At 41.4% G+C, this 24,846-nt stretch overlaps 1 protein-coding gene across 1 annotated transcript in view; it reads right to left on the bottom strand.

Annotated features, from left to right (window-relative positions):
* LSAMP (limbic system associated membrane protein) overlaps positions 1-24,846 on the bottom strand; it is a gene marked incomplete at its 5' end in the record, with an annotated part of 235,479 nt that overhangs the window by 43,859 nt on the left and 166,774 nt on the right. Inside the window, one exon of the mRNA XM_081003904.1 lies at positions 5,852-5,986. Coding sequence (XP_080860030.1) covers positions 5,852-5,986 — 135 coding nt within the window. The remainder of the gene's footprint in view (positions 1-5,851; positions 5,987-24,846) is intronic.

The raw sequence follows: 24,846 nt of genomic DNA, 5'->3' as shown, positions 1-24,846 counted from the left end.
TTACCTAGATCATAAATTTATTTATATATTTACTTAAGTTTGTATATCACCCTTCATCCTTGCCCCCCCTTCCTGCTATATCCTTTCTTTTACGAGGGGTAATAAACAAAAATTAAACAATAATCCAAGGGTGGAGAAACCGTGCAACTATATAATCTGATACAAATTATGCTTCCTATACCCCCTAAAGGCTGATATTCAAAAGAGCATTGTGAAGAAACAGTTTAGCCCTGCTTGGCCAACTAAAACAGGGAATAGTTAATGCATGAAGAGAAGGGACTGGCTTCCACCAGCTGTTCTCATCCAGGCATTGATTTTGCTTTTGGGGGCTATAGCATACATGGGAAGGGTGCAGCTGAAGCTCAAACTCATATTAATTTTCCATCTATAGCATCTCAGAGGATACTGGATGACACCCCCCTTTTCTCAAAGGTGGCAAATAAGACAACACCTGTTCAATACAAAATCTTCTTAAACAACATTGCTCTATTACAAGGGTAGTCAGATTTGTAGTTGCAACAGATAGACGCAAGAAAAATATATTCAAGTCAACTTTTTTAGCTGTAGGATAAACATATTGATTTAAACATCTGTTTGTGCCAGGGATGATTGCGGAAGTCAGTTTCTGTAAATTCCAATGTGAACTGACCTGATCTGCAGGTCCCAGAATAATGTGTGCCTTGGATAGTAATTATCCTCAGGTTTCTGCTCTTCTCTGAATTTTGCAATACAGCTGTCTGTTCAAAATGCGCTAAGATGTGCATTGTAGGTTTAAATAGATTTAGAAATGCATACATTGAAATAAAACACATATTTTAATATGTATTTTGTGATTAGTCAGAGATTTAGAGATTTAGTTATATATGATTTTGTGTGTGCAGATCTTTCTATTTATTTATTGTTTTGCATATTAATGTGTGCCAACTGGGCACAACACACTTATGCATGGGCACCTGTTAAAGTGCCCTAGTCTAGGCACAGCCTGATCTGTCCATCCCTTCTCTGCCATATGTTATTTACTCTTTGGGGTGATTTTAGATGTGCTACTGTAATTTAGGGATGCACGTAGTGCTGTGGTCTAAACCACTGAGCCTCTTGGGCTTGCCAATCAGAAGGTCTGTGGTTCGAATCCCCACAACAGGGTGAGCTCCTGTTGCTAGGTCCCAGCTCCTGCCAACCTAGCAGTTCGAAAGCACCCCCAAAAGTGCAAGTAGATAAATAGGCACCGCTCCTGCAGGAAGGTAAATGGCGTTTCTGTGCGCTGCTCTGGTTTTGCCAGAAGCGGCTTAGTCATGCTGGCACCTGTGGACAAACACCGGCTCCCTTGGCCAGTAAAGCGAGATGAGCGCCGCAACCCCAGAGTCGTTCATGACTGGACTTAACTGTCAGGGGTCCTTTACCTTTACCTTTACTGTAATTTTAATCTGTAACTTTGTTTCTTATGACTTGAATGGCATGGGAATGATGGTTTCTGTATAAGGGCATTAATTGCAGTTTTATTTTTTAACCTCTTTTTGAAATTCTTTAGGGTATTAAAAATGTTGTTTTCATTACTACAACACACTTAAGACTGGTGGCTGCATTGGGTGAGCTCAGGGTCATTTTTTCTGAGCAGTAAATTTAGAACCCAAATGCATATGTGAAATCAAAGTTTTCTGTCCACTATGTGCTTTTGTTCAAATTCAAGTACCGTATATTTCCGTGTATAAGACTAGTTTTTAAAAAATAAAAAATAATGTTAAAAAAGGGGGGTCATCATACACGGGGGCAATCTCCCCCCATTTTCTTAATTTTGAGTCCCCCCAAATAGGGGGCGTCTTATACACAGGGGCGTGTTATACACGGAAAAATACGGTACTTATTTGTCACGTTTGTATCCCACCCTTCCTCTCAGGATAGCCTGCATGGAGCACATTCTTTTTATCCTCACATGAAGTAGTTTGTGGGGAAAGAGGTGGGCAAAAGAGTGTCTAGGCCAAGATCAGGGACTTCATTGGATTCCAGTTCAGGTATCCTGGTCTAAGTACAGCATGCTAACTACTCCACCACCTTTGCTTGTACACAGAACAGTGGAATATTAAATAATGATGATGATGTGCACTGGGAAAAAGTAGTACAGAATTACTTTTAGTAACTGGCAAACTACATCCGGTAAAAGTAATGATGGCTCATTAAAAATAATTTCCAGCATCTTTCCCATAGATTAATAGCGTTCCAGGTTTTGCTTTATTCCTAACACAAAAAGCCAGCTATGTGCTAGAGCTGCAATCTGCAGTGTTGTGTTTAGATTGTGCATTTTTAATTCGAGCCACTGCTAAATAAAATGTGCAATGACAGCTCAAACAAACAAAAGCCTTTAGAGAGAGAGAGTCAAATTTGAGTGTATTTGAGTCTATTTTTAATGTAAATTTCCTCTTTCTCAATCTTACATAAACCTCAGTTAGACACTAAGCAAGATATCTCCAACTGCGATATTTTTGGCCTCATTAACTTCCCCAAAGGCTATAAACAAGCAACCAGGCTTTAAGGTGCTTATTGAAAGCACACCAGTACAGACTAGCCATTAATAGCAAAAAAAGAAGAAAGAAAGAAAGAAAGAAAGAAAGAAAGAAAGAAAGAACATACTCTATATGACTAGAAGGTAGGAGTTGGGCTGAGAACTGAAGAAGAGTAGCTCAATGCTATCTGCCCCGATTTTGCCCCCAAATAATAATAAAAGAAGTTATAGGCATTTCTTTAAATAAATCAAATTTTAAAGATGCCTGCTACAAAAGCTCCTGCACATGTTGCCTGTTATATGGCTGGTGTTATCCATTCTGGCTACTATGCCTGCAAATTTCACCTACTTCTGTAAGAAGAAATAACGTTACAGCCACTTTTTGGTTTTTCAATCATGAGTGCGGGTGAGGAAACAAAGTAGACTCACAAACTGTAATGGCTACTGCAGTTATCCATTTGAAATTCAGCAGAATTCATGCTTTTAGAAGGAGCGAACTTCCTTACAAATATAATCCAATTCTGCCCCCAAATAAAAACAATATAGACATTTTCTTTCTTTTTCTTTTTTAAAAATGCAAAGTTTAAAAGTGCCCCTGACAAATGTTTCTGTACCAATCTGTTTGCAATTTTCCAGGTTTTATGCACCCTAGAGCAGCTGCTATGGCTACAAATCTCATACACCTCTGTCGGAATGGCAATTTTTAAAGCTTAATTTTTATTATTATTTTCCAACAGTGTATTTGGAGGGGAAGGAATGAGGAAAAGGCAGACAATCCCCAAGTCAAATAAGGCAGTCTATGGACTGAGGCAGGCTGTTTTCCAAAGTGTTGAATTTTGATCTGAACTGAATATTGTGGCCAGTGCACACCCCTAATATTTATACCTGCACATCTCAGGCCGCATCTCGAAAGAAGCATTTCCTTTACGCATGAGGAAATGCCTCTTCTGAAAACAAAGCAGGTGTTTGTTATGGTTTACTCCTATGCAAATTTATGCAAATATAATTTATATTAAAATTATTTACTTAAAGGACAGTGGCAACCCAACCCAGCAGGAGAATATTGTTGCCCACTGGGCAAGTCACTCCTACTCCTGCTTGTGAGCTTCCCATAGGCTCCTCGTTGGCTCCTGTAGGAAGAGAATGCTGGATGAGATGGGGCTCTGCTCTGATCTAGAAGGGCTCTTCTTTTGTTTTTATGTCTATCAAGTTGAGGAAAAGTTAAGAAAGAGTTGAGTTAGGCTGCTCCCTTTGTTATGATAATATAATGGAAGCCAGGAGTTTTGATCTTGGAAACAAGCTGTATTCCCTGCTGCTTTTATCTATCCCACAACGGAAGGGTAAATATCTCATGCCTACACGTAGGATAGGCTTTTAAATAACGATCTCATTAGAATGATGCTATTTAATAAGAAAGGGCACTTCATCTCAGAAAACATGGCAAACAAAGGCCATTAGGAGAAAATAATAAAGAAACGTGGCACACATTTGCATACAGATGTGGTCACTCAGAAGATAGTAATTACAGCATTTCACATTTTACAGTTACTTATTGTCAGGTCTTTATTTGCACCCTCTCCAATCTCCTTTAATGTCAGAGAACTAGTGATTCTCTATATGAGAAGAATAATAGTGATTATTATATTGCACAAGTATGACTGGCAGTGCAATCCTAGACAAGTCTACTCAGAAGTAAATCTTACTGTGCTCAGTGCTGTGCCCATCTCTAGTGTGTGTGTTTAGAATTGTAGCCTTAGGCTACAGTCCTATACCCACTTACCTGGAAATGAACCCTACAGAGCCTTGGTGAATGTTCTCCTTAGTAAGCATGTATAGAATTGCAGCAAAGCAAGATTTAGGGGACTGGGACCAGTTTGCCTGCACTGGGCACTGAGCCAAGAGGGCACTACCGAGGACGGCACAACAATGACAAGCAACGGAAGGTGAGAGGTGGGGGATGCTGAATTTTGGTGTTGAACAAGGCCCCGCTGAAATTTTAAAACCCAAAGTCCACCACTGATTGTACTGTGCTAGTGTGGTGTAGTGGTTAAGAGCGGTAGACTCGTAATCTGGTGAACTGGGTTTGATTCCCCTCCACGTGCAGCTGCTGGGTGACCTTGGGCTAGTCATACTTCTTTGAAGTCTCTCAGCCCCACTCACCTCACAGAGTGTTTGTTGTGGGGGAGGAAGGGAAAGGAGAATGTTAGCCACTTTGAGACTCCTTAGAGTAGTGATAAAGCGGGATATCAAATCCAAACTCTTCTTCTTCTACTACTGTGAACTAGCACAAATCTCATGTAGACAAAAATCCAGATTGTGTTAGGATGTATGACAGAAGCCACTTCACTGCATTCCATGGTTATCCATGATTTTGTATAGGTTGAGTAATTTGTGTAGTATGCATAGGCTTAGTAATTTGTGTATTATTCCAATCAAATATACATGCATATTTTTTTGGCCTACATAGCTTACACATCCAGATTTCTCAATAGAAAATGAGCTTCTCCTTAGGCTGCTTTACTGTTTTACACAACCTCCCACATGATATACTAAAGGTCTATTAAACAGTGAGTTTCCCTTTCCCTTTGTAGTACTGTTCTGTTCTGTTCTTGCTTTTTGATACTCCTTTTTTTTGAAATGTGTTCCAAAATAAATAAATAAATAAATCATACTGAAAAGGAAAAAGAGAAGTACAATTTTACATTCTTCAGATGGGAAGTATTGACAGCAATTCTTTCGGAGTGCAGAGGGTAATTTTAAACACTCAAAGTGGGGAGCAGGCTAGTTCCTCACAAAGAACCAAGAAGAATAGTGCCTGGATATTTTGCCAGAATCTTAACCTTTTTTTTTTTTTAAAAAAAAGAAAACTAAAGCTGGGAATCCGAGGATTATGGTCCATCCCAGGATGGAAGATAATGTCCCTCCTTGCTATTTCCTCTGCCCTGTGGATACCCATAAAGTAGAGGCTGAGACATGACTGGCCCATCCATGAGGCAACAGCCTCAGGCAGAAGGGTCCACAGAGGCAGCAGATCCTGATGTCAACCTTCCTTCTTCCTTTGTTCCTAACTTAGATCTTCACTCAACCCTTCTTGCCTAGTAGGATGTAGGGGCACCATTTTGTGGTACCAAAATGTCTTGGGCCAACCCTGGGCTAAAGTAATGGATATTGATAGCTCAGCAGGGATATCAAACTAGTTTTCTATGCTGAAGTCCTCCCCGAAGCAAGCCCACGAAGGTTAAGAGAATTATTTTCAGTCAGGTAAGGCAAACCTTCCTTCTTGTTATCAACATGACAATGTGGTGAAGTTAAGTGTTGCTTTCCACACCCCAATCTGGTAATAAAGATACTCACAATTCACAGTGACTCGGACTTGCTTGACATCTGCTGTGGACACCTCGTTTGCAGCTTTGCACTCATACTTGCCCGACTGTTCCCGGGTAATCCCCAGAATCTCCAGGAACTCTTCCTCACCTTCAAATTCCCTGCCTGAGAGGAGACAAAAGACATAATTCAAGTACTTAAGAGGGCATTGAATGGAATAGGATTTATTATTATTTTTTGTATGAAAGAAAGATCTGTAAAATAAGGAGTTTTGGGAAATAGGTTCACGTCCAGTAATTAGAGACTCAAGTTGAACTCCTGAAGAAAATTGGGTTGACTTGTCAGCTCATGTAGAAGGTATTTGGGTACTGAAGTGAGCCAGTCTGGCAGTGGCTACAAATATATGCACACATGATTATGTTCTACACTCCCTCTTCTCTGTTTCCTTTATAGAGAATGGATGATGTTTATGTTTATTTGTCAATATACAAGTTAACCAGGCTTTACAGGACACAGAAGCAAATACCTATGTAAAGGGTGCTAATGCATGCAACGTCACTCCTATCCTAAAGCCTGACAGGGACCAAAACAGCTGCAGTTTCTCTTTTTCAATCCTTTTTCACCCCTATGAGACAAAAACAATTCCCCTCAAATTTCACACAACCAGTTGCCCAATGGTACTCACTGACTCTCTTTAACAGTGAAGATGTACCAAAATCTAAAGCAAGGGCTACTTGAAGGCCCCATAACCACTGTTTGAAATGGCGGCAAAGCTTCTGTGTGTGAAAAAAGTGAGAAAACTTGGGCCATGTAATCTTTAATGTTAAACCAATCCACTTTTTAAAGTTTTCACCAAGCCATCAAATATTATTCCTGTCTTTGGGGAAGCTCTCATTGCTAACAGCAAGCTGCCCCTTGGGAAATTCACAGAATTTGCTTATCACCAGAAGTCATCACGAATGGCCTCACAAAAGCGAGGGAGAAGGAAATATTTGGCCCAGCACTAATTAAAATGCACAATTTGAGAGAAAATACACATGTTTTTAAATTCCCTTTTAAGCCCATCTAAATTAGTGGCCATAATCACATTCTATGGTTGAGTTTAATGCTATAGTTTCATTATGATATGTGTGGAAAAGTACTTTTGTCTGTCCTGAATCTGCCATCATTTTTCTTCATAGAAGCATTTCAGTAAGACTTGAGATCTTTATCTATGGTCCAGATGTGAATATATCCAAAACAAGCAAGCAAGCAAGCAAGCAAGCAAGCAAGCAAGCAAGCAAAAAACAGAGGTTCATTTGCTTCCCTTCCAATGACTGTCAACTGAATGGCAATATCAGCAAGACCCATCCTTAGAAGCTTCTGTTCCCTTTGGATTCCCTACAGTGGCCCCAATGTATCTGAACCTTCCATTCATTTTACAGTATTGGCATGGGTTTCCTGTGACATAGAGTACAAAGTACATTAGCCAGCTCTCTTTAGCTGAGTGCAACAGAGCATGTAGGCAAGACCCTGGTTGAAATTTCTTTGCTCAGGTTTTTTTTTTTAATAAAGAGAACAGATGAAACTTTGACCAGAACATTGGGTAGATTTTTTTTTAAGAGTTAGCAGTAACAAGTATAAATGTCCCAAACAAAACATTCTCAGCTAAAGCATAATTTCCATTCTTGTCCCTTTGGCAGAGACAGCCAAAACTGGGCAGAAACACTTCTGCATTTGGAAGGGTCTTGATCCACATTCACTGATCTTCTTCCAGACTAGGGTTGGATAAACATGGGCATTCAATTCCAAAATCTGCCAAGACTGATATAAAGAACAACAGACACCTGGATCCCATGGCCGCTTTGTGGTGGCAGAGTGCTTTCACTGGAGACAAAGTAAACCCTCTTAGCATAATCTGGGAATTATTCAGTTACCATTCCAAAATGTGTTGTTGGAGAAGTAATGAAAAAGGCGTTCCATGTGAGGTAGACAAATCAGAGTGTCTTTGAAGGGAGAAGAGCTTGTTTTGAACCTTGAGAGAGCCCATGCTCTCAGAGATAAATATGGGCCCCCAGAGTAGGATGCTACTCATTTAATACCCCAGCAGGTGCTGGTAAGGCTGGCACTTTTTGGAGATTTCACACCCTAAGACATTTAAATAGCCACATAATCTGTTCCTTCCAATGTAATTTTCTCAGTATGGGCTCTTGGACTATGAACAGGTGCCTCTTTGCTTTGCATGCTGAGATGGACATTCAGATAGGAAGAGACACAGGGGACCTGATATACAGGCCCAGTTTTCAAAATAACTGTGAGACAAGGGGATGCAATGCTGACTCTCCCCCCACCATTTTTTTTTAACGCCCAAAGCTCACTTCTTTTTATATTGCTATGTATTCCCTACTAACCAGAGGGATGAGAAATTCCAGAATCAGGGCTACTGGATTTAGATTTCTTTAGATGAGGGAAGCTTTGTTGGTTTTGTTTTTTTATGTCAATCTTTATTGAGTTGAAATGAATACATCCATACAGTATTTGCCATTACAAGTTTACAACATAAGAAAGAAAGAAAGAAAAACGCAAGTTAAGGACAACTGTATAAAAATCAAGGAAAAAAGAAGAGAAAACGCATATGTAATTATGAAATTCCTCAAAATTAAGTATTTTGTTAATACAATGATTATTCACACAATTAGAAATAAAAAGTGCTGCAAACATTTAAAAAGACTTCCAAGTATTCTCATTGTACTTTATCTGTTATGTACATTATACCACACAGTTACCTGTTTCTTGTGATTTTTCATTATACCTTCGTTACCTTTTATGAGTTTCAATGATCAGTTTAATTCTGCCAGGAGATTTCTGTTTACACCATAATTTTTGAAGTATTCTTTATATATTCTCCATTCATTATAGACTCTCTGTTTTGTCTGACCTCTAACCCTTCCTGTCATCTTTGCTAGCTGCAGGTATTCTACCATTAGATTCTGCCAATCCACTATACTGGGTATTGATTGACTCTTCCAGTTTTTTGCCACTAATATTCTGGCAGCTGTTATCCCATACATGGTCAATGTTCTTTTTGATTTTCCAAGTTCCTTTGGCAACATGCTTAGGAGGAAAATTTCCGGTCTTTCTTTAAAAAGTAAGTAGTTTTTTGAGTTCCTCGTATATATTATTCAAAAATTCACTGATTTCTGTACAATTCCACCACATATGTAGATAGGACCCTTTCTCTTTTTTACATCTCCAACACATGGGTGATCTGTATTTACACATTTTGGCAAGTTTTGCAGGGGTTTGATGCCATCTGTACATCATCTTCATAGTATTCTCCCTGAGGTTATAACAAGACGTCAATTTAATATCCTCCTGCCAGAGTTTTCCCCTTTGTTCCATATAAATGTTATAACCCAAGTCTTGCGAACATCTCACCATTACTGCTTTAACTTGTTCTTTTATCTCCCATTGTAATAATAAATCATACTTCCATGAGATGTGTTTACCTTGAATCAATTCCTTTTCAAATTTGGATGTTTCTCCAGCAAGACCTGTTTTCCTGTATTTAGATTTTTAGTTAACATTTTAGTTTTTTGGTAGTTTACTTTTAGGCCTGCCATTTTTCAATATATTTTAATTAATTCCAGCACCACAGGAATACTTTGCTCCAGATCTTGTGTTGCTATTATTAAGTCATCCGTGAAAGCCCTGACTTTATAGGATTTCCCCCCAATTACAACTCCCTTTATCTTTTCCTTCGTCCTAATATTTTGCAAGAGTATCTCCAATGCTAGTATGAATAACAAAGTGACAGAGGACATCCCTGGCTTTGGATGTGTTTTAAGTATTCTATTTACTTACAAATATACAAGCAAGGCATATGTGTGGCCAGAAAGGCAGCTCATCATTGTTCCACATCAGAATGCCTGCAACCTCAAAATTAGGCCTCCATCCTCAAGGTGATTTCAACCACCTTACAGCACTCTTTTTCTGCCTGTGTGTCTTCCACAAACCTCCTCCTGTTTCAGGGATACCAACTTGAATAAAATATTGATGGGGGGGGGGTGTCAGGTAAGCCTGTCCCGCATACTTGATCACAAGACATGGCACACTCACGCAATTTGAATGGCAATGCCCATAAACTGGGGGGGGGGCAGTCCCCTCAAATGCTTTATGGGGGGTGGGTGAAGGGACCTCAACTCCTAGGAGTTGGCCCCTATGTTTTAAAGTATGTGCTTCATGCGGGGTCATCAACTTTTCAGATCCATGGGCTCAGTTTGAGGTTTGAGCAGGTACCATGGGCAATGCCCACTCAGGTTAATTCTCTTTCTCTTCCCCTCCTCTGAGAGAGAACACACTTCGCTTTCCCAAGGACTCTATTTAAAAGTCAGATCTAGTGGAATTAATCTGAAGCTGGAAAGAGGAAGTTGGAAAGAATGTCAGGCTTCCAACTTTCCCCTTCTGTACTTTTCAATGGAGAAAAGCATGTGCATCTCACCACCTCATGACTAAGGGGACTGTGTGTGTGTCCCCTTCACAGACTTCATAGTCATCGGGGGAAGACCTCAATGGTGCCATAATATGTACAGCAAAATCCTTACTCCTTTGGTAACGGTTCTAAGCAGATATGTGTGTAAATAAACATGTGTGAATGTTTCCCCAACTATTCTTCAATGTATTAAAATGCAGTAGGAGTCTTAAGTGTTTTCTGTAGCACAGTGATGCTTGGGATTTGTGATAACACTAGTTCCCTAAACTATGTACTATTTCTAGTAGCCCTCCAAAGACTTTTGTGGCCTTATTCCTTGAGTGTCAGTGACTGTTGCTATATTTGCTGTGCTGGTATATTTCTATCACTCTTGCAGTGTGCCTGGAGCTGTACATGCTTACAATTTAAAACAGCACTCTGTTCCTTAGAAAACTATGATAGAAAAAGAAAGAGGAAGAAGGACACAAGGAGAGATGAACAGCAAAATGCTGCTGTATTTTTAGCTAAACTGCATTTGTTCACAGGATGACAGTTTGATCCATATACTGTATAACAGCTATGAAATGCAACTCATACTTAAGCCTTTCTTTCTTCAGCTGTGGGCCCTTAAAGCAAACTATTTTTATTTTTAAATTCATTGAATTGTGATGCTGTATCATACTAATACAAAACAAAACTGATACAGCTGGGTATTTTAACTGGACCTCTTTGTCGAGATTGAGCGCTATTTGACCAATTCAGTTCACCAAACAGAGAATGTGGGTCTTGCTAGCTCCAATCTAAATGTCTAAAAGAGGTTGGAGGCTATCTTTGAGGAAGACGGAAATGAATAGTAAGAAGAACAGAGTCTGTCTGCAGGGAGGCATTAAATTGTCAAGCTCTTGGGGGGGGAGGGAAGAAGAGAAACAGCAGGGTGTTTGTTTGTTGCTATCTATCTTACTGCAGCAAAGGGAGCTGGAGGAAGGTGGACATTTTGGACACTTTCCAGAGCAAGTCTCTGTGTTTGCACCATTTCATAAGCAAGTTGGGAATACCACCCGCTTGCTGGCATTCTCCACTGTTATAGCTTCAGATGGCTCCCCACTGTGTATTCTCCAAAAGTTTTCTTAGTTTAGCTTTATATATATCCCAAGTGATGGGTGTTTCTTCACCACTTTCCTAAGGCAAGGCTAGCCAGCATATAAATACAGTTGACCTTTACAGAACTGACCTTTTCTTAGTGACATCTCATAAATCCAAGTTATATACCACTTTGCCCACCTCTTTACCTTGGGGAATATACCCTTCAGAGACTCCTAGATTGATGGTTTGCATGCCCTCCCTTAGGTGTTGCCCAACACAAACCATACTCATAATAATAATAATAAATAAATTTTATTTATATCCCGCCCTCCCCAGCCGAAGCCGGGCTCAGGGCGGCCAACAACAACAAAACAGTACAAAAGTACAGCACAAACAACACTCTAAAATCATTCATTATAAAATTAATTAATTCAAGCCACTGGCAACCATTGGGCCAGAGCTCCGCGAAGATTGCCGAGGGAGGGAGTCAGGCTGTGCCCTGGCCAAAGGCCTGGTGGAACAGCTCTGTCTTGCAGGCCCTGCGGAAAGATGTCAAGTCCCGCAGGGCCCTGGTCTCTTGTGACAGAGTGTTCCACCAGATCGGAGCCACAGCCGAAAAAGACCTGGCTCTAGTTGAGGCCAGCCTAACTTCTCTGTGGCCTGGGACCTTCAAGATGTTTTTATTTGAAGACCGTAAGTTTCTCTGTGGGGCATACCAGGAGAGGCGGTCCCGTAGGTACGAGGGTCCTCATGCCATATTTTCCTACTGTCTAATAGAATATAGGACAGGAGGGTTCTCCAAGGTCAGTAAAAAGCATGTTGCTCAGGAGCAGGTGTGGGAAACCTTTGGTCCCTGGATGCTGCTAAGCTACAATTCCCACCATCAGCCCCAGCAAGCATGGCCCATGAGGGGAATTGCAGTTCAGCAATGTCCCATAGGTCAGTTTGTGAGGAAATTCAGATGGCCTTAACTTTAGGCAATGGGCTTCAGTCTCTACCAGTCCACCACCAACCACACCAGAAGGGCCAAAAGAGTAAGCACCATGGGCCAACTGAAATAATAGGCACCTGCCTTTTCCCAGAGACTCTTGCTGCATTTCTGGCTGTGGGTTCCGATGTCCAGCCATGCAGCTCAAAAGCTGCTCTCTGTACATGACCCCCTGGAACTTAAATATGTGCACTGTACACTACCTTTCTTGTGAGAACTTGCAGGTACACTTAGGTGTCTTCATAGAAGCACATGAAGATATATACAATACTTAACCTTTTGTTTTGAAGAACCATTCCCAAATATATCCCTAACCACAAATACAAATACAGAAAGGTTTACATTATTCACAGCATCACAAATTGTTTTGCCCTAGCATGCATATACAATTTTAATGCCGTATTCACATTTTTCACACTCTCTTGTATTTTCCTTTAGTGGGTCACTTCTTACATCTGTAATGTTTCATAGGCATTTTCATATCGGGAAAACACCCACTCCAAGCTTTCAGGCATAGGATTTTTCTTCTAATAATGCAGCAAAGGCTTGGGTGGAAGCATGGTGATCCAAATGTGAGAAACCCCTGAGTCTGTTATATAGTGGTACCTCGGGTTAAGTACTTAATTCATTCCGGAGGTCCGTTCTTAACCTGAAGCTGTTCTTAACCTGAAGCACCACTTTAGCTAATGGGGCCTCCTGCTGCTGCCGTGCCGCCAGAGCACAATTTCTGTTCTCATCCTGAAGCAAAGTTCTTAACCTGAAGCACTATTTCTGGGTTAGCGGAGTCTGTAACCTGAGGCATATGTAACCTGAAGCATATGTAACCCGAGGTACCACTGTACATATACCCAGAACATCTGTCCAGTAATGAAAAATAGGGCATCTATGTTCTTTAACTACCATGCTACTCCTTATAGGGTATTAATCTTTCGAAGTTCTAAGTATACATAGCTTGTCATCAAAGCACTTCCATAAGCCTGAACTGAAGAACAGAGCTTTTACCAGACCAGCAATCTATTGGTAACATCCTTATTGGTAGCTAAAGGTAAGAGAATCAACTACAGACAGCAGCAGACATTTCATGTTCACTTCACTGATGTATTCTGTTGAGGAGACGAGCACAAAATTCCTTGCCATCCTTCTCTTACACCCACACCCACACCCACACACCTTGCATCTCTCTCTGATACCCACCCACATATGTTTCTTTGTTTTTTCTTGTTTCTTCTCCTTGTTGCGTATTTACACAAAGATAAAATTCAGACTCACCTACGTATATGTTTATGTATGGGGTGGGGGAAATAGCAGAATTCCTGCTGCTTTGTTTGTTTTCTTCAAACACCCTTTTGTAGATGTGTGGAGTGGAGAGTAGAAGGGGCCGTGGGACCGTGTTGGGCACCCTCCGCTTAAAACAAGATGCAAAGGGATGAAAAAGAGTGCCAATCAAAAGATGCCATTTGAAGTTTTCTGTGGCAGCTTCCAGTGCTGTATGGAGGGTCCTTTTTTGTTTTGTTTTGTTCTTTCCGCACTTTTCATGTTTAATCTAAGGTCTAGCTCACCTAGCTTTTTCCCCAGCTCACCACCTTGCATTCCCCAGGACTGTGCTTCAGAAAAACAAAGATAGCGAAGGGAGCCTTTGGCATCATTTTCTTGTTTTACCTCCAGCTGGGGATTTTCTCCCCGTCCTATTTACAACTTTGAAGCCTCTGTTTATCAGTCTTTTCTTCTTCACCCACCACAGATTTCCAGGAGCTTGGCATTTTTATCTGTCCTTTAGTTGAAGAGACTTGTTTTAAATTACACACACACACATCCAAAGATCAGTAGAGAGTGGCAGATGGTAAATGAGTAAAAGGGTTGGACATGCTGGAAGGCAACAGGCAACGCTGAAAATGGAAAACAAGAATGACTGGGGAGGCAGGAAACGCAAGGAGGATCAGGCAAGCCAGAAATGAAGAGAGATGGAGAGTGGTAGGGATATGGAGCTGATAAAAGAAGGAAGCTTGGGAGACTGAGCATGAGATGGTTAAAACTGCATCAGTGCTGTTGCATTCCTGTTTTAGGAGATATACAAGAGAAGCACTACCAGGTTGTGGCTAGAAAGCATTGCCTGACAGCCAAATGACCACGTCTCTCTTGCTTTCTTTACACCGTAATGATTTTCCATGAGTATAAGGGTCCACAAGGACACACTGCTGGCCCCACTCCAGATATCATGCAACTCACATTCCCCTATGTGTTACATTTAGTTGCAGGTCAGTGTCCACAGTCAGCACCCTTGAGGGAGTTGGTTCAAGTGGCAGCCTATTTGCACCCAGGTCTATGTGCACAGGCACCCAATTGGCTCACATCCAATCTCAATGCATGGATCTTGAGGCAGGGCTAAGGAAGCTATGTGATGCTGGAGACAGCAGACAGCATCAGGGCTCCCCTAGCCCCTTGCACTTGTAGAGTATGCTTTGTGCACTCAACACTCGAAAACAGTTTATGCTTTTGCTGTATGTGTAGGCAGCAAAATATATCTTTGTATATTATTTATACTGGAAATGGAAGCTACCTATTCTGTTTGTTCAGAAGGTAGAGCGGGCTACAAAATCCCAATAAATGAATCAAAGAATAATAGTCCCAGGTTTCAAAGAAGCATCAAGTGCCCTAGGCAAAAAAGCAGACAGGGTAAAAATTGCTGTGTTAACAATTGTTCTGTCAAAGCAATAAGACACAGCTGAGTGCATGCTGCGTAAGCGAGCTCCATGCCACCAACGGTTTTAGACATCTCATTCTTGTGCATAACCAGCAATGAGCAGAGTGGCAAAGAGGTCTGGCTCTGGCTGGTTCTTTGAAGGCTCCCATTTATGGGCTGGCAAGCCAGCTTCCCCAGTCCACAGCATTAGCTGTGATGCTTCAGAGTTTATAGTCTAGGCCCATCGCGCCCACCTTACTCCCTCTAGCTGGACTTGCTAGTGTTCTTTCCAGTTTATGTCTTTTCCATGCACATCTTCTGGGCAGAAAATAACCGCAGCTCTCACAGCTGATATATTTCTCCTGCAGCCTTGTATTGAAAGCCCACTTCCCAAGGTTCAATGGACAAAAGAGCACACACTCTGGAGCACATATCGAGTAGATATAGACATACTATGTGCAAAGATAAAGACATACTTATGAACCCTCATTGATACTCTGACCCTTCTGACTCACCTTTAATGCTTTCACCTAGGAATATTTGTTTTGTCATTTGTGAATCATTGTCCAAGAATATACAAGGAATGTGACTGGAAGTTTTTACAACAAGCCAAAATTATATCCATGTGCAGAGTTGATATTTTGCACTCTACCACTAAAAGAGTTATCATAAAATCCAAGACTTTGAGGTCATTCAAAGACAGCCCAAATGAAGTATTATTTGATGACCTGGGAAATCCTTAGCTTTAAAAAGGAGAATAATGCACACAGTTCTCAGATAAAAATTCTGATGCTGTCATCCATGCCTAAGAGTTCGCATTGACCAAGTGGTGCTGAGTGGTGCAGATCGATTTCTCAGTTGTTTTAATAAGATCCTCTGCTTCTTGTCTTGGTATAACCACCATTCAGAAAGAAGGAGGAAAAAGGGTGTGGGGTGGCAGTTCTCTTTTGCAGGAGGGAAGACAGACAGAGGAAATCAATTGGTTTGTTACTGACTATGTTCAGCACAACAGCATAATGGAGCCTAAGAGTTGCTTGGGGGACAAGGGTATATTGCTTGCCGTGCAAGCATTTGAAAGGCAATTAAAGCAGAACAACCAGCCAGCCTTCGTATTCTCCAATGACTCTGGGAACAAAATGTTCGCTCTTGCTGAACCATATCCATGCACCATAGCAAAGGGAATATGGAGTAGAAGGGAGCATAAAGAATGGGTTGAAGACCTGCTGCAGTCCCTAGTGACAGTGATATGCTTGAAAGGTTTCTTAACAACTGTTGATTCCCAGATTTTAGTTAAGCTTCTTGGTTTTGGGTACAACGACCCAGCTTTGTTTTGTTTTTTAATTTTAAAAAAAGGTCTTTATAAATCCAGGTTAGTTAACTAAGCACAATGATGAGTTTATAAAATAAATTTGAAACCACTTAAGATCTGTATTCAGACTTTAGTTTATACCATTTGCAAATAATGGTATAAATGGTAAAAATCACAGGGTTAAATTATGCCACCCCCAGAGCTGCAAATATTTGGGCAAGTACCTGAATGGATGGTATCATAACTTATGGAGTTTGTTTGGCTCAAACATGCATTGTGGACTTTGGATTGTTTCTGCCCATGGAGAGATACGAAACTGCCTTACTGCAGACCAGACAATTTGTCCTTCCACTGTCACTGGCAGAATTTTTCAATGGATGGGCAAAGTAAGGGAGTGATCAACAACATAGTATGAGGAGTTGGGATTAGAAGATTGCACACAGGGGAGTCTTTGGGCAATGACCCATGTTTACATTTATGCTCTGGTGGTATAATATCTGATCTAACAGTACAAAAAGAGAACTGTGGATTTGGTGCTGCTGGGCTGTATCATTTGGCCATTCCCCTAGTTGATATGCATGTTTTGGTGTATTAAAAAAAAAGTCTGCAGGCCCAAGATGACGTGGAAGAACAGAGCGATTGGCAAAGCACAGAAGAAATGAATCCATAGAAAATATTGGAGTATTCAAGAGAAAACAGAAGTGTGAGAGAAGAAAATTGTAAAGTGAAAGGTGATGCAGAGCAGACTGGAAGGCTGATTAAGAGAAATGAATGGGAGAAAGAGAGGGAAAGAGATAAAATGGAACAGTGGGGGGCGGGGGAGTCCAGAAAGAGATAAAGCAAAGAGGAACGAAGCAGAGAAAATAAATCAAATAAGTGATTCCAAAGACTGACAGAAAAGAAGTTGTGCTAGAGGGACCCATGTGTCTCTAGTGAGCAGATAAGCACCCTGTTCTGCCATGCACCACTTATCAGTGTTGTTGAATACACAAAGCAGTGCCATCCCAGAAGAACGGTTAAAAGGACTTTAGTTTTAGGCACTATTCTTCTTGAAACTCTGGGAGTTGGGATTTTGTTAGGAACTTTGTCAGGGTGTACTCATGAGAGTTGCAGAATTTGCTGTCGTTCCTTTGCTCTGCCATACCTAAGGGAGCCGTGGATTGTATTAAAGTGACTTGGTTGCATAGGCCTTGTGAGAATTTTGAAATGCTACAAGAGATGCAGTTGAATGAATGTGCTGGGAACACAAAGCGCAGCAACAGAGAAGGATGTCATCTTCATCCCTAGAATGGCTTCATTTTCCACTGGGAAAAGAAGAGAAAAAGAATGTGGCTGAATGTAGAAATTTCTGACGAAGAGGAGGCGGAGTGAAATTTAGACCTGCAGTAACTAGCTTCAGTAGGAAACAAATTCCTTTTGTTTAAGTCTAATACAAACATCTATAGACTTAACCTATAAGAATTAAAATAACTATTCATGCTTTGTTACTGTGATTAAAATGCCTGTCTTCCTGCTGTTTCTCCATTCAAAAAAAGACTCATTCTCACCAGACTTTTGTTACATGCATATGAATGTCAAGTTGTGTAGTTGTGGCAGGGCTGGCTCTGTTATTAGACAGCGTGAGGCAGTGGCAAGATGTTCGGCAACAGAGTTGTATGGAATATGTGGTCGGCTCCTGTGTCCCTAAAAGCTAGCCTACTGCTCTCAGGTGCAATTCGGGATGCTGTCCCATCAGCAAAGATTCAACTGCAAGCTTGGTTGGAAGGATGATACATCTTGTCCTTCAGCTTAGGCAAACAAATCAGAACAAATGCTCAGCAAAAACTGGACATCCACATAAGCTTTGTGCATTCAAATGCTCAATAAACAGCTTGTCTGGAGGAGCCGAGAGAGAGATCCTAACCACAGATCTCCTGTATTTTGTATGACCCTTATTTGCAAACTGAATGGAGACTGGGGCCAGATGGGGATTGGGGAGAAAAATGTAGGCTCCTCTTCCCCCCCTCTTCTCCAGGTTATTCACACTATGTGATTCAGGTACATCAGAAAAGGAGACTATTCCTCCATGTGACTAACAGTACTATAACACCAAGGACACTTAAAAACTGACACCATCATTCTCTCCTTTCCTGTTCCAGAGCTTATGGGAGGGCCCCACATCAGTCCCCGAAATGAGGCACGCCAGGAAGGTGGGTGGAAATGCTGCCAGGAGGCCAGCAGGCCAGTGGGCCAAAGCTTAATAGGAAAACAGCAGCGATTTGTCTCCACCACTATTTACGTTTCAAGCACATGACAGGCTGTCAGTGGAAGAGAAAGCTGCTAAATTTACTGCCTTCTAGATCCCTGCTATAGTCACACACTTGACAAGTCACTTCATTTTAAAGCCTGTCTTTTACCAGGCTTCTCTCCCCGTGCCTGCTTCTCAAATACAGACAACAAACATGCTGCCAGTGGGCGTGGAAGGCGGGTTTTAAAAAAGCATTTAAACTACCCTTCTATTTGCTGTGTGAGTTTCTGTGGAAAGTCCCATAAAGACTTTGTGAGACACGGTTCACTTCTGGGACCCTTGCTTGTAGTGGTTTGCTTGAGAATAGTAAATGGAATCTGTGCATGAATGGGGAAAGGGCTGGACTCTAATGGCAGTTGATAAAACAGTGAGGCAGACCAGGTGTGTGAAAGAGTTGACTGATATATGCAAAGAACGAGAGCTTTATATTCACACCTTTCATGCCAAAGGTGGAGAACCAGGAGCTGAATGAAGCCCTTAATGCACTTCTGTCTCACCCTTGGGACTCTCACTGGGCCACACCTTCACCCTGGGAGCCACAGAAGGGGATGACTGATAGGACCAGAGAGGAGACAGGAGGCAGCCTCCTCACAAATTTCTTGCCTCCCTCGTCACTGGGATACTTAAAAGGTGTGTCCCTGGTAGGGATGTCAGACAATTCTGTCAGTAATGGAAATGGGGAGGGTAATTGCTGATGTTGGCTTGTTTAACCCATGTCTGGTACAGAAATCAATCCAGCAAATACAGCCAGCAGTCACTATTGTTGTAGCTTTCAATCCACAAATGATATGTAACAGATGTGCCTTTTCTCCCATTTGCATTGTGTTTCCTTTGCATTGGAATGAACAGAGTGGAATAACATAATAACAATGTTATTGCCCAATGTATGTCAATTTGCCACAGAGGAAAGCAAGATAAATATCTTGGGTTTGGAGGGAAGACAAACTGCAGAAGAATGGAAACAGTGCTGCATGTGAGAAATACAGGGAGGGAGGGCAAAAAATCCTTCTTAAATCCCTAGTCCCAGCTAAAGGTGGCAACTATATCACCTAGAAGAAAAATACATATTAATATGCATAGTATAAAGTGAGTATGTTATACTTCTATTTACATGCTTCATCTTTTATACCACTGTTTTATTCCAAACTGCTTTATATAGCACTGTTTAATTTTACCAGTCACTTATATATGATATAGCATACGAGGCAAGGCAAGGTAAAGAATTTCAGGGGGGAAACACAGTATTTAAATGGTAGCAATAAGGTAAAAAAGACATCACTAGTATAACTTCTTGGAAAATAGCACTGAAAACCAATTGAAAATGCCCGTTGCCCATTCTTGGTCCCCCCCTAACTGTACTATTGTTTTAAAACCATGGATAGCACTGTGGATCTTAAGCACTCTTCCATTTGTATTCACTTGGAAGACCATTTTCTTTTGAAGATCGGAAGGTGAAGCCCAAGGGATTTGGATAGATTCCAAGCAAATACAGCAGAAGAGTCCCAAAGATAGACAGTTCTTGTAGGCTCTTCTTCCAGCTTTCTCTCATTCCAACATACATACATGTATTGGGTCTCAGTACTCTCCCTAGTACACATACAGGTAACCCTGATCACGCTTCTGCCCACCCCTACCCCACAAGATACAACACACTCTCCAACACACAAACATACATGTAAGATTCCCAACTCTGACTGTGATGGATCCTGCTGAGTATGCCTCAATTTGTAGGGCTGATACACTCACTTGTTTCTCTGATGATCTTGGACAAAGGTCCTTGTAGTTTATATGATTAAATGAATCATCTATCAATATGTTATCTCAGACAGTGAATAATGACAAAGGCTGTAAATCCTCATGCTTCAGAGAGCTTCAGCTCATCACTAGCTGCCTGGGCTGGAGTGACATACATCTTTGCCCTTTGCCATCTTTCATGGTGGATAGCATGGTACAATAAAGGCAGTGTGCATTCAGGACATTCTTGTCTGCTGGCACAATTGGACAAATAACACTACCTTGGGGAAAACCACTGCTATCGAGCTGAGAGGGGAAAAAAAAGAAATTCAACAATTTTCCTACTTTCCTTTCCCCCTCATTCACCTTTCCACTATCATTTTCAATGACATATTTGCAATGTTGCCCTTCTATTGCTCATTCATAGAGACAGGACACATATGGACATGGATGATGCCATTGGGATAATGGCTCTGGGTTAACTTTGAAGTCAACATTGTATGTGTTTGAGATCTCTCTCTATATATCTGTACAGTGGTACTTCTAAGTTATGAACTTAATTCGTTCCGGAGGTCCATGCTTAACCTGAAACTGTTCTTAACTAGAGGCGTGCTTTCGCTAATGGGGCATCTTGCTGCTGCTGCTGCGCTGCTGGCACACAATTTCCTTTCTCATCCTGGGGCAAAGTTCTCAACTCAAGGTAACTCTTCCAGATTAGCGGAGTTTGTAACTTGAAGCGTTTGGAACCTGAGGCATTTGTAACTCGAGGTACCATTGTATATCTTATGCACCCTGCTATGCATTTTTTTCTAAGTCAATGTATACATTAGATGTATATATAAATATCCCAGAGAAGTCAAAAGGGTGAAAAATGATAGGGCTTTTGTGTAAGGCAAGGCTTCTATCTGGTACAGGGTAGTTGCGTCTTGAGGCCTAACATCTTTTCTCTTTTACAGTTTAAAGTTCCATCTCCTTCACATGCAGTTTAGCAACTCAGAGGGCCTTCTATATCTACTTGCTAATAGGCAGACTACTGACCAAATGGACATTGTTGGTGTGTCTCACTATTGCTGATTTCTAGGGAGCATCCATAAGGAGAATCCTCCTTCAGATGGTTGCAAACTGACTATGTATATATCATTCTTGAACTTCTGTTGCAATAGGGGAGCCAGAGGATGAACTGATGGCATTCTTATTTAGGCGGCATCACTACTTACTATGTGTAAGGCAGGTTACACAGGCCAAGAGCTTTGCTCATCAGTGGGGATAAATGTCCCCATGAAGTTGCAGTAGCCAGAATTGTGTCCTTCACAAGCCAGCACTTGACCAAAAAGTGCAAGGCTAATGTTATTAAATAGCTTTAAAAAATGGGCAAGTGAAGTGAGAGCAAAATTAGTACTCCTGACTGTTCATCAAACACCAAAATAGCTATAAAAAATGCCCTCCCCCCCCCATCACTTAATTTCTTATTTCCAAGTTGCTGTCAAAACTGCTGGCCTTGTGCTTCTGAGTCCAAAATCCAAATAGGATGCTGGGTTTGATTAAAAACAACTTTCTGGCTTAGAGGTTATGCCAATATCCTGGTGCGATTTTCTGCCATAAATCTCAGCAGTTTGCAGTTTCAGGAGAGGTGGAGCAAGAGGCATTATATACATTAAAAATGGCAAAAATTTACCAACAGATTGTATCTTTCCACTCTGCTTTGTAGACTAGTTTCTCAGGCAATTTTTAGCAAATGCAGTCTTGCTCCTGCAGCGAGTCAGGGGAAAGAGTGAGTGAGGAAGATAAGAGCGTGGAAAAGACCAGGAAACTGGAAGGAGGGAAAGGAAAATAACAACAACAAAAAAGATTAAGAAAGGTAGAGAAACAGAGGGCTAATAAAAAACAACAACAACCTAAAAGGCATATGGTGTGTGTGTGTGTTTGTGTGTGTGGTGGGGAGGAGAAAAAATATGAAGAAAGAAGGCTGCATGAGAACAAGGAAAAAGTCAACAGAAAGAGTGCCAGTGATAAACAGACATACATAGATAAGTGGGAACAGCAAGAAAATGTTGCAGCACAGAGTGCTCCTGTCTGTTGCTCCAGTCAATCAGTCAGCCATGCCCCCCACTGTTATGCTTTCTTTCATTTCCCCTCTCACAGTTCCCCCTCTTTTGTGTCAATGCTGTTTTGGCCACATAAGGGCCTACCCTTCACATCTGAACTTGAAAACGGAGGGAATGATTATAAGGGCTTTGCATTCCAATAAGCTAGGAAAATACAATATGAACAGCAATTCTACACAAATGTAGCAAGTGTCCTATTGAGCTCACTGCAGCTCACACACAGGAAAATGTGCACAGGGAATTTATCATTGAACTCAGTGGGACTTACTTCTGAGAAAACATGCACAGAATTGGGCTGTATGGCTCCAGTCTTAAGCACACTCAGCCAGAACATAACTATGTTTACTTGCTTCATTGGTTTCAACTGCACTTATTTTCAAGTAACTGCACTGGCTTGTACCATTAGTGTTCCACGGCAAAATGCATTTGGTTTCAAATGTCATGGCTTCCAGCCAGAAAACTAGGGTGGCCTTGTGCCCTTCTTTACAGAGGTCAGACCTCTGTCTAAAGGACTGTACAGACCAAGTCAAGTTAAAAGATAAAGAACCATGGGAAGGAGAACTTGTCCATTAACAGTTAGCACTTTGTTAGCAAAGTGAGCAGGCATATAGGTCATCTGGTCACAGACTTCTTTGCTTCGGTGTGGTGTTTTGTATTTTTATTTCAGTTGCTTCTGCTTAAGGAAGAGCTGGGTTGTTAGGCTGCAATCCTAACCATAGGGAAATAATTCCCATTGCACTACTAATATGCGACTTGCTTCTGGGTAAACATAACTGAGCTGTCACCAACACATAATCTCACCAAAAGCAGGTTCAGCTGACAGATATTGGTGCTATGGTAATGTGAGGATACAGAAAGAAATAGATCTTTGGTTCCTACACTGTGACCATTAGCAATTTAATCTGCAGACAGAAAAATGTCTCACTGTAGACCTATAGGCTGGTGACAAGAGTGATGTCTTGATGCTTAGCCACTAAGGGCCGAACTATATATTATGTTAAATGCACAGATGGCTACTCTGTATGTTGTTGCTGTTTCCAGTTAAAGGAAAATTCACAGAGCCTGCTAGGGATTGCAGTATATGGGGGCGGAAGGCTTAATCCTTCTGTTCCTCCATTGCAATGCCAAAAAAAAAAAAAAAAAAAAAAAGGTCACTGCATGCCAGATAGCTAAGAAAATAGTAGTACCCATTAGTACCAATGAGATTTTTTTTCTTTTTACACTGTTTTGCACGTGGGGCAGATTTTGTCGTCATTGTCATGGGGAAGAGAAGCATATAATCTCTCCCCATGTGCTGTGGTCCCAATTCAAATCAGTCCCAGACACTTACTTTTAAATACTAGAAAGGACATAGAGATACAAAACATGCATTTGTAATATGTACAGTGGTACCTCGGGTTACAAACGCTTTGGGTTACAAACACTTCAGGTTACAAACTCTGCTAACCCGGAAGTAGTACCTCAGGTTGAGAACATTGCCCCAGAATGAAAACAGAAATCGTGTGCTGGTGGCACGGCGGTAGCGGGAGGCCCCATTAGCAAAAGCACGCCTCAGGTTAAGAAAGGTTTTGGGTTAAGAACGGACTTCTGGAATGAATTAAGTTCGTAACCCGAGGTACCACTGTAATGTGTAGTTTAATGTGCACTGTGTAGTTTGATATCAGTGCAAATATTTTATTAGTGATACCTCTCCAAGTGAGAAATTGCTACCATTGCCATTACCTGCTTTGTAATTGGGAATAGGGTGGAAGGGAGAAATCGGATACTAAGACACTTCTGTATTATGATCCACCCCACAAAATTGTTTGACAGCTTGTAGATTGATTGTTTAGAGCGGGGAGGGGGAAGGGGGAAGTAAGCAGACATCAGCAGACATGCAGCTCTGAAAAATACATATTTGCACAGCAGGGAACCTACCTTCCTAGCTTTTCTGTACATCCCTGTCAGACTCCCCACACTTTCCTCTTAATTTTCTCCCTCTAGGCTTCTGCTGTGTACAAGCCCTGGTTCTCACTGAGGGGCTGGGAGGAGAGCGTGACTGCCAGGAGGCTTGAGACAGATAGGATCACAGAGGGGGGCTCTCTAACTGCCTCTCGCTGACCTGTTTGCAGTTCCACTGCACTCATGTGCTAATCTGTTTTGGCGGATGAAGGCTAAGGTATAAACCCTGCCCTATCAAGTTGTCACGCAGTTGAGCAAGGCCAGCCAATAAGTGAGAGAAGTGAGCCAATGACCTCTGTGATCCAAGGAAGCTGCTAGAACTGGGAATTGTAACCAACCCCAAACTCTAGGGGTGGGGGAAAAGTCTACTAATTGAATATGAAAGGGCAGCAGAGCTCCAATCCAATGTTTTACTAATCTGGACACTAACTGGCAACCCAGGGCTTCT

This window comes from Podarcis pityusensis (genome assembly GCF_964106645.2).
Source record: "Podarcis pityusensis genome assembly, chromosome: 4".
Lineage (NCBI taxonomy): Eukaryota > Metazoa > Chordata > Lepidosauria > Squamata > Lacertidae > Podarcis > Podarcis pityusensis.
The sequence above is the reverse complement of the archived record's forward strand: the minus strand, read 5'-3'. Positions and strand labels throughout refer to the sequence as shown.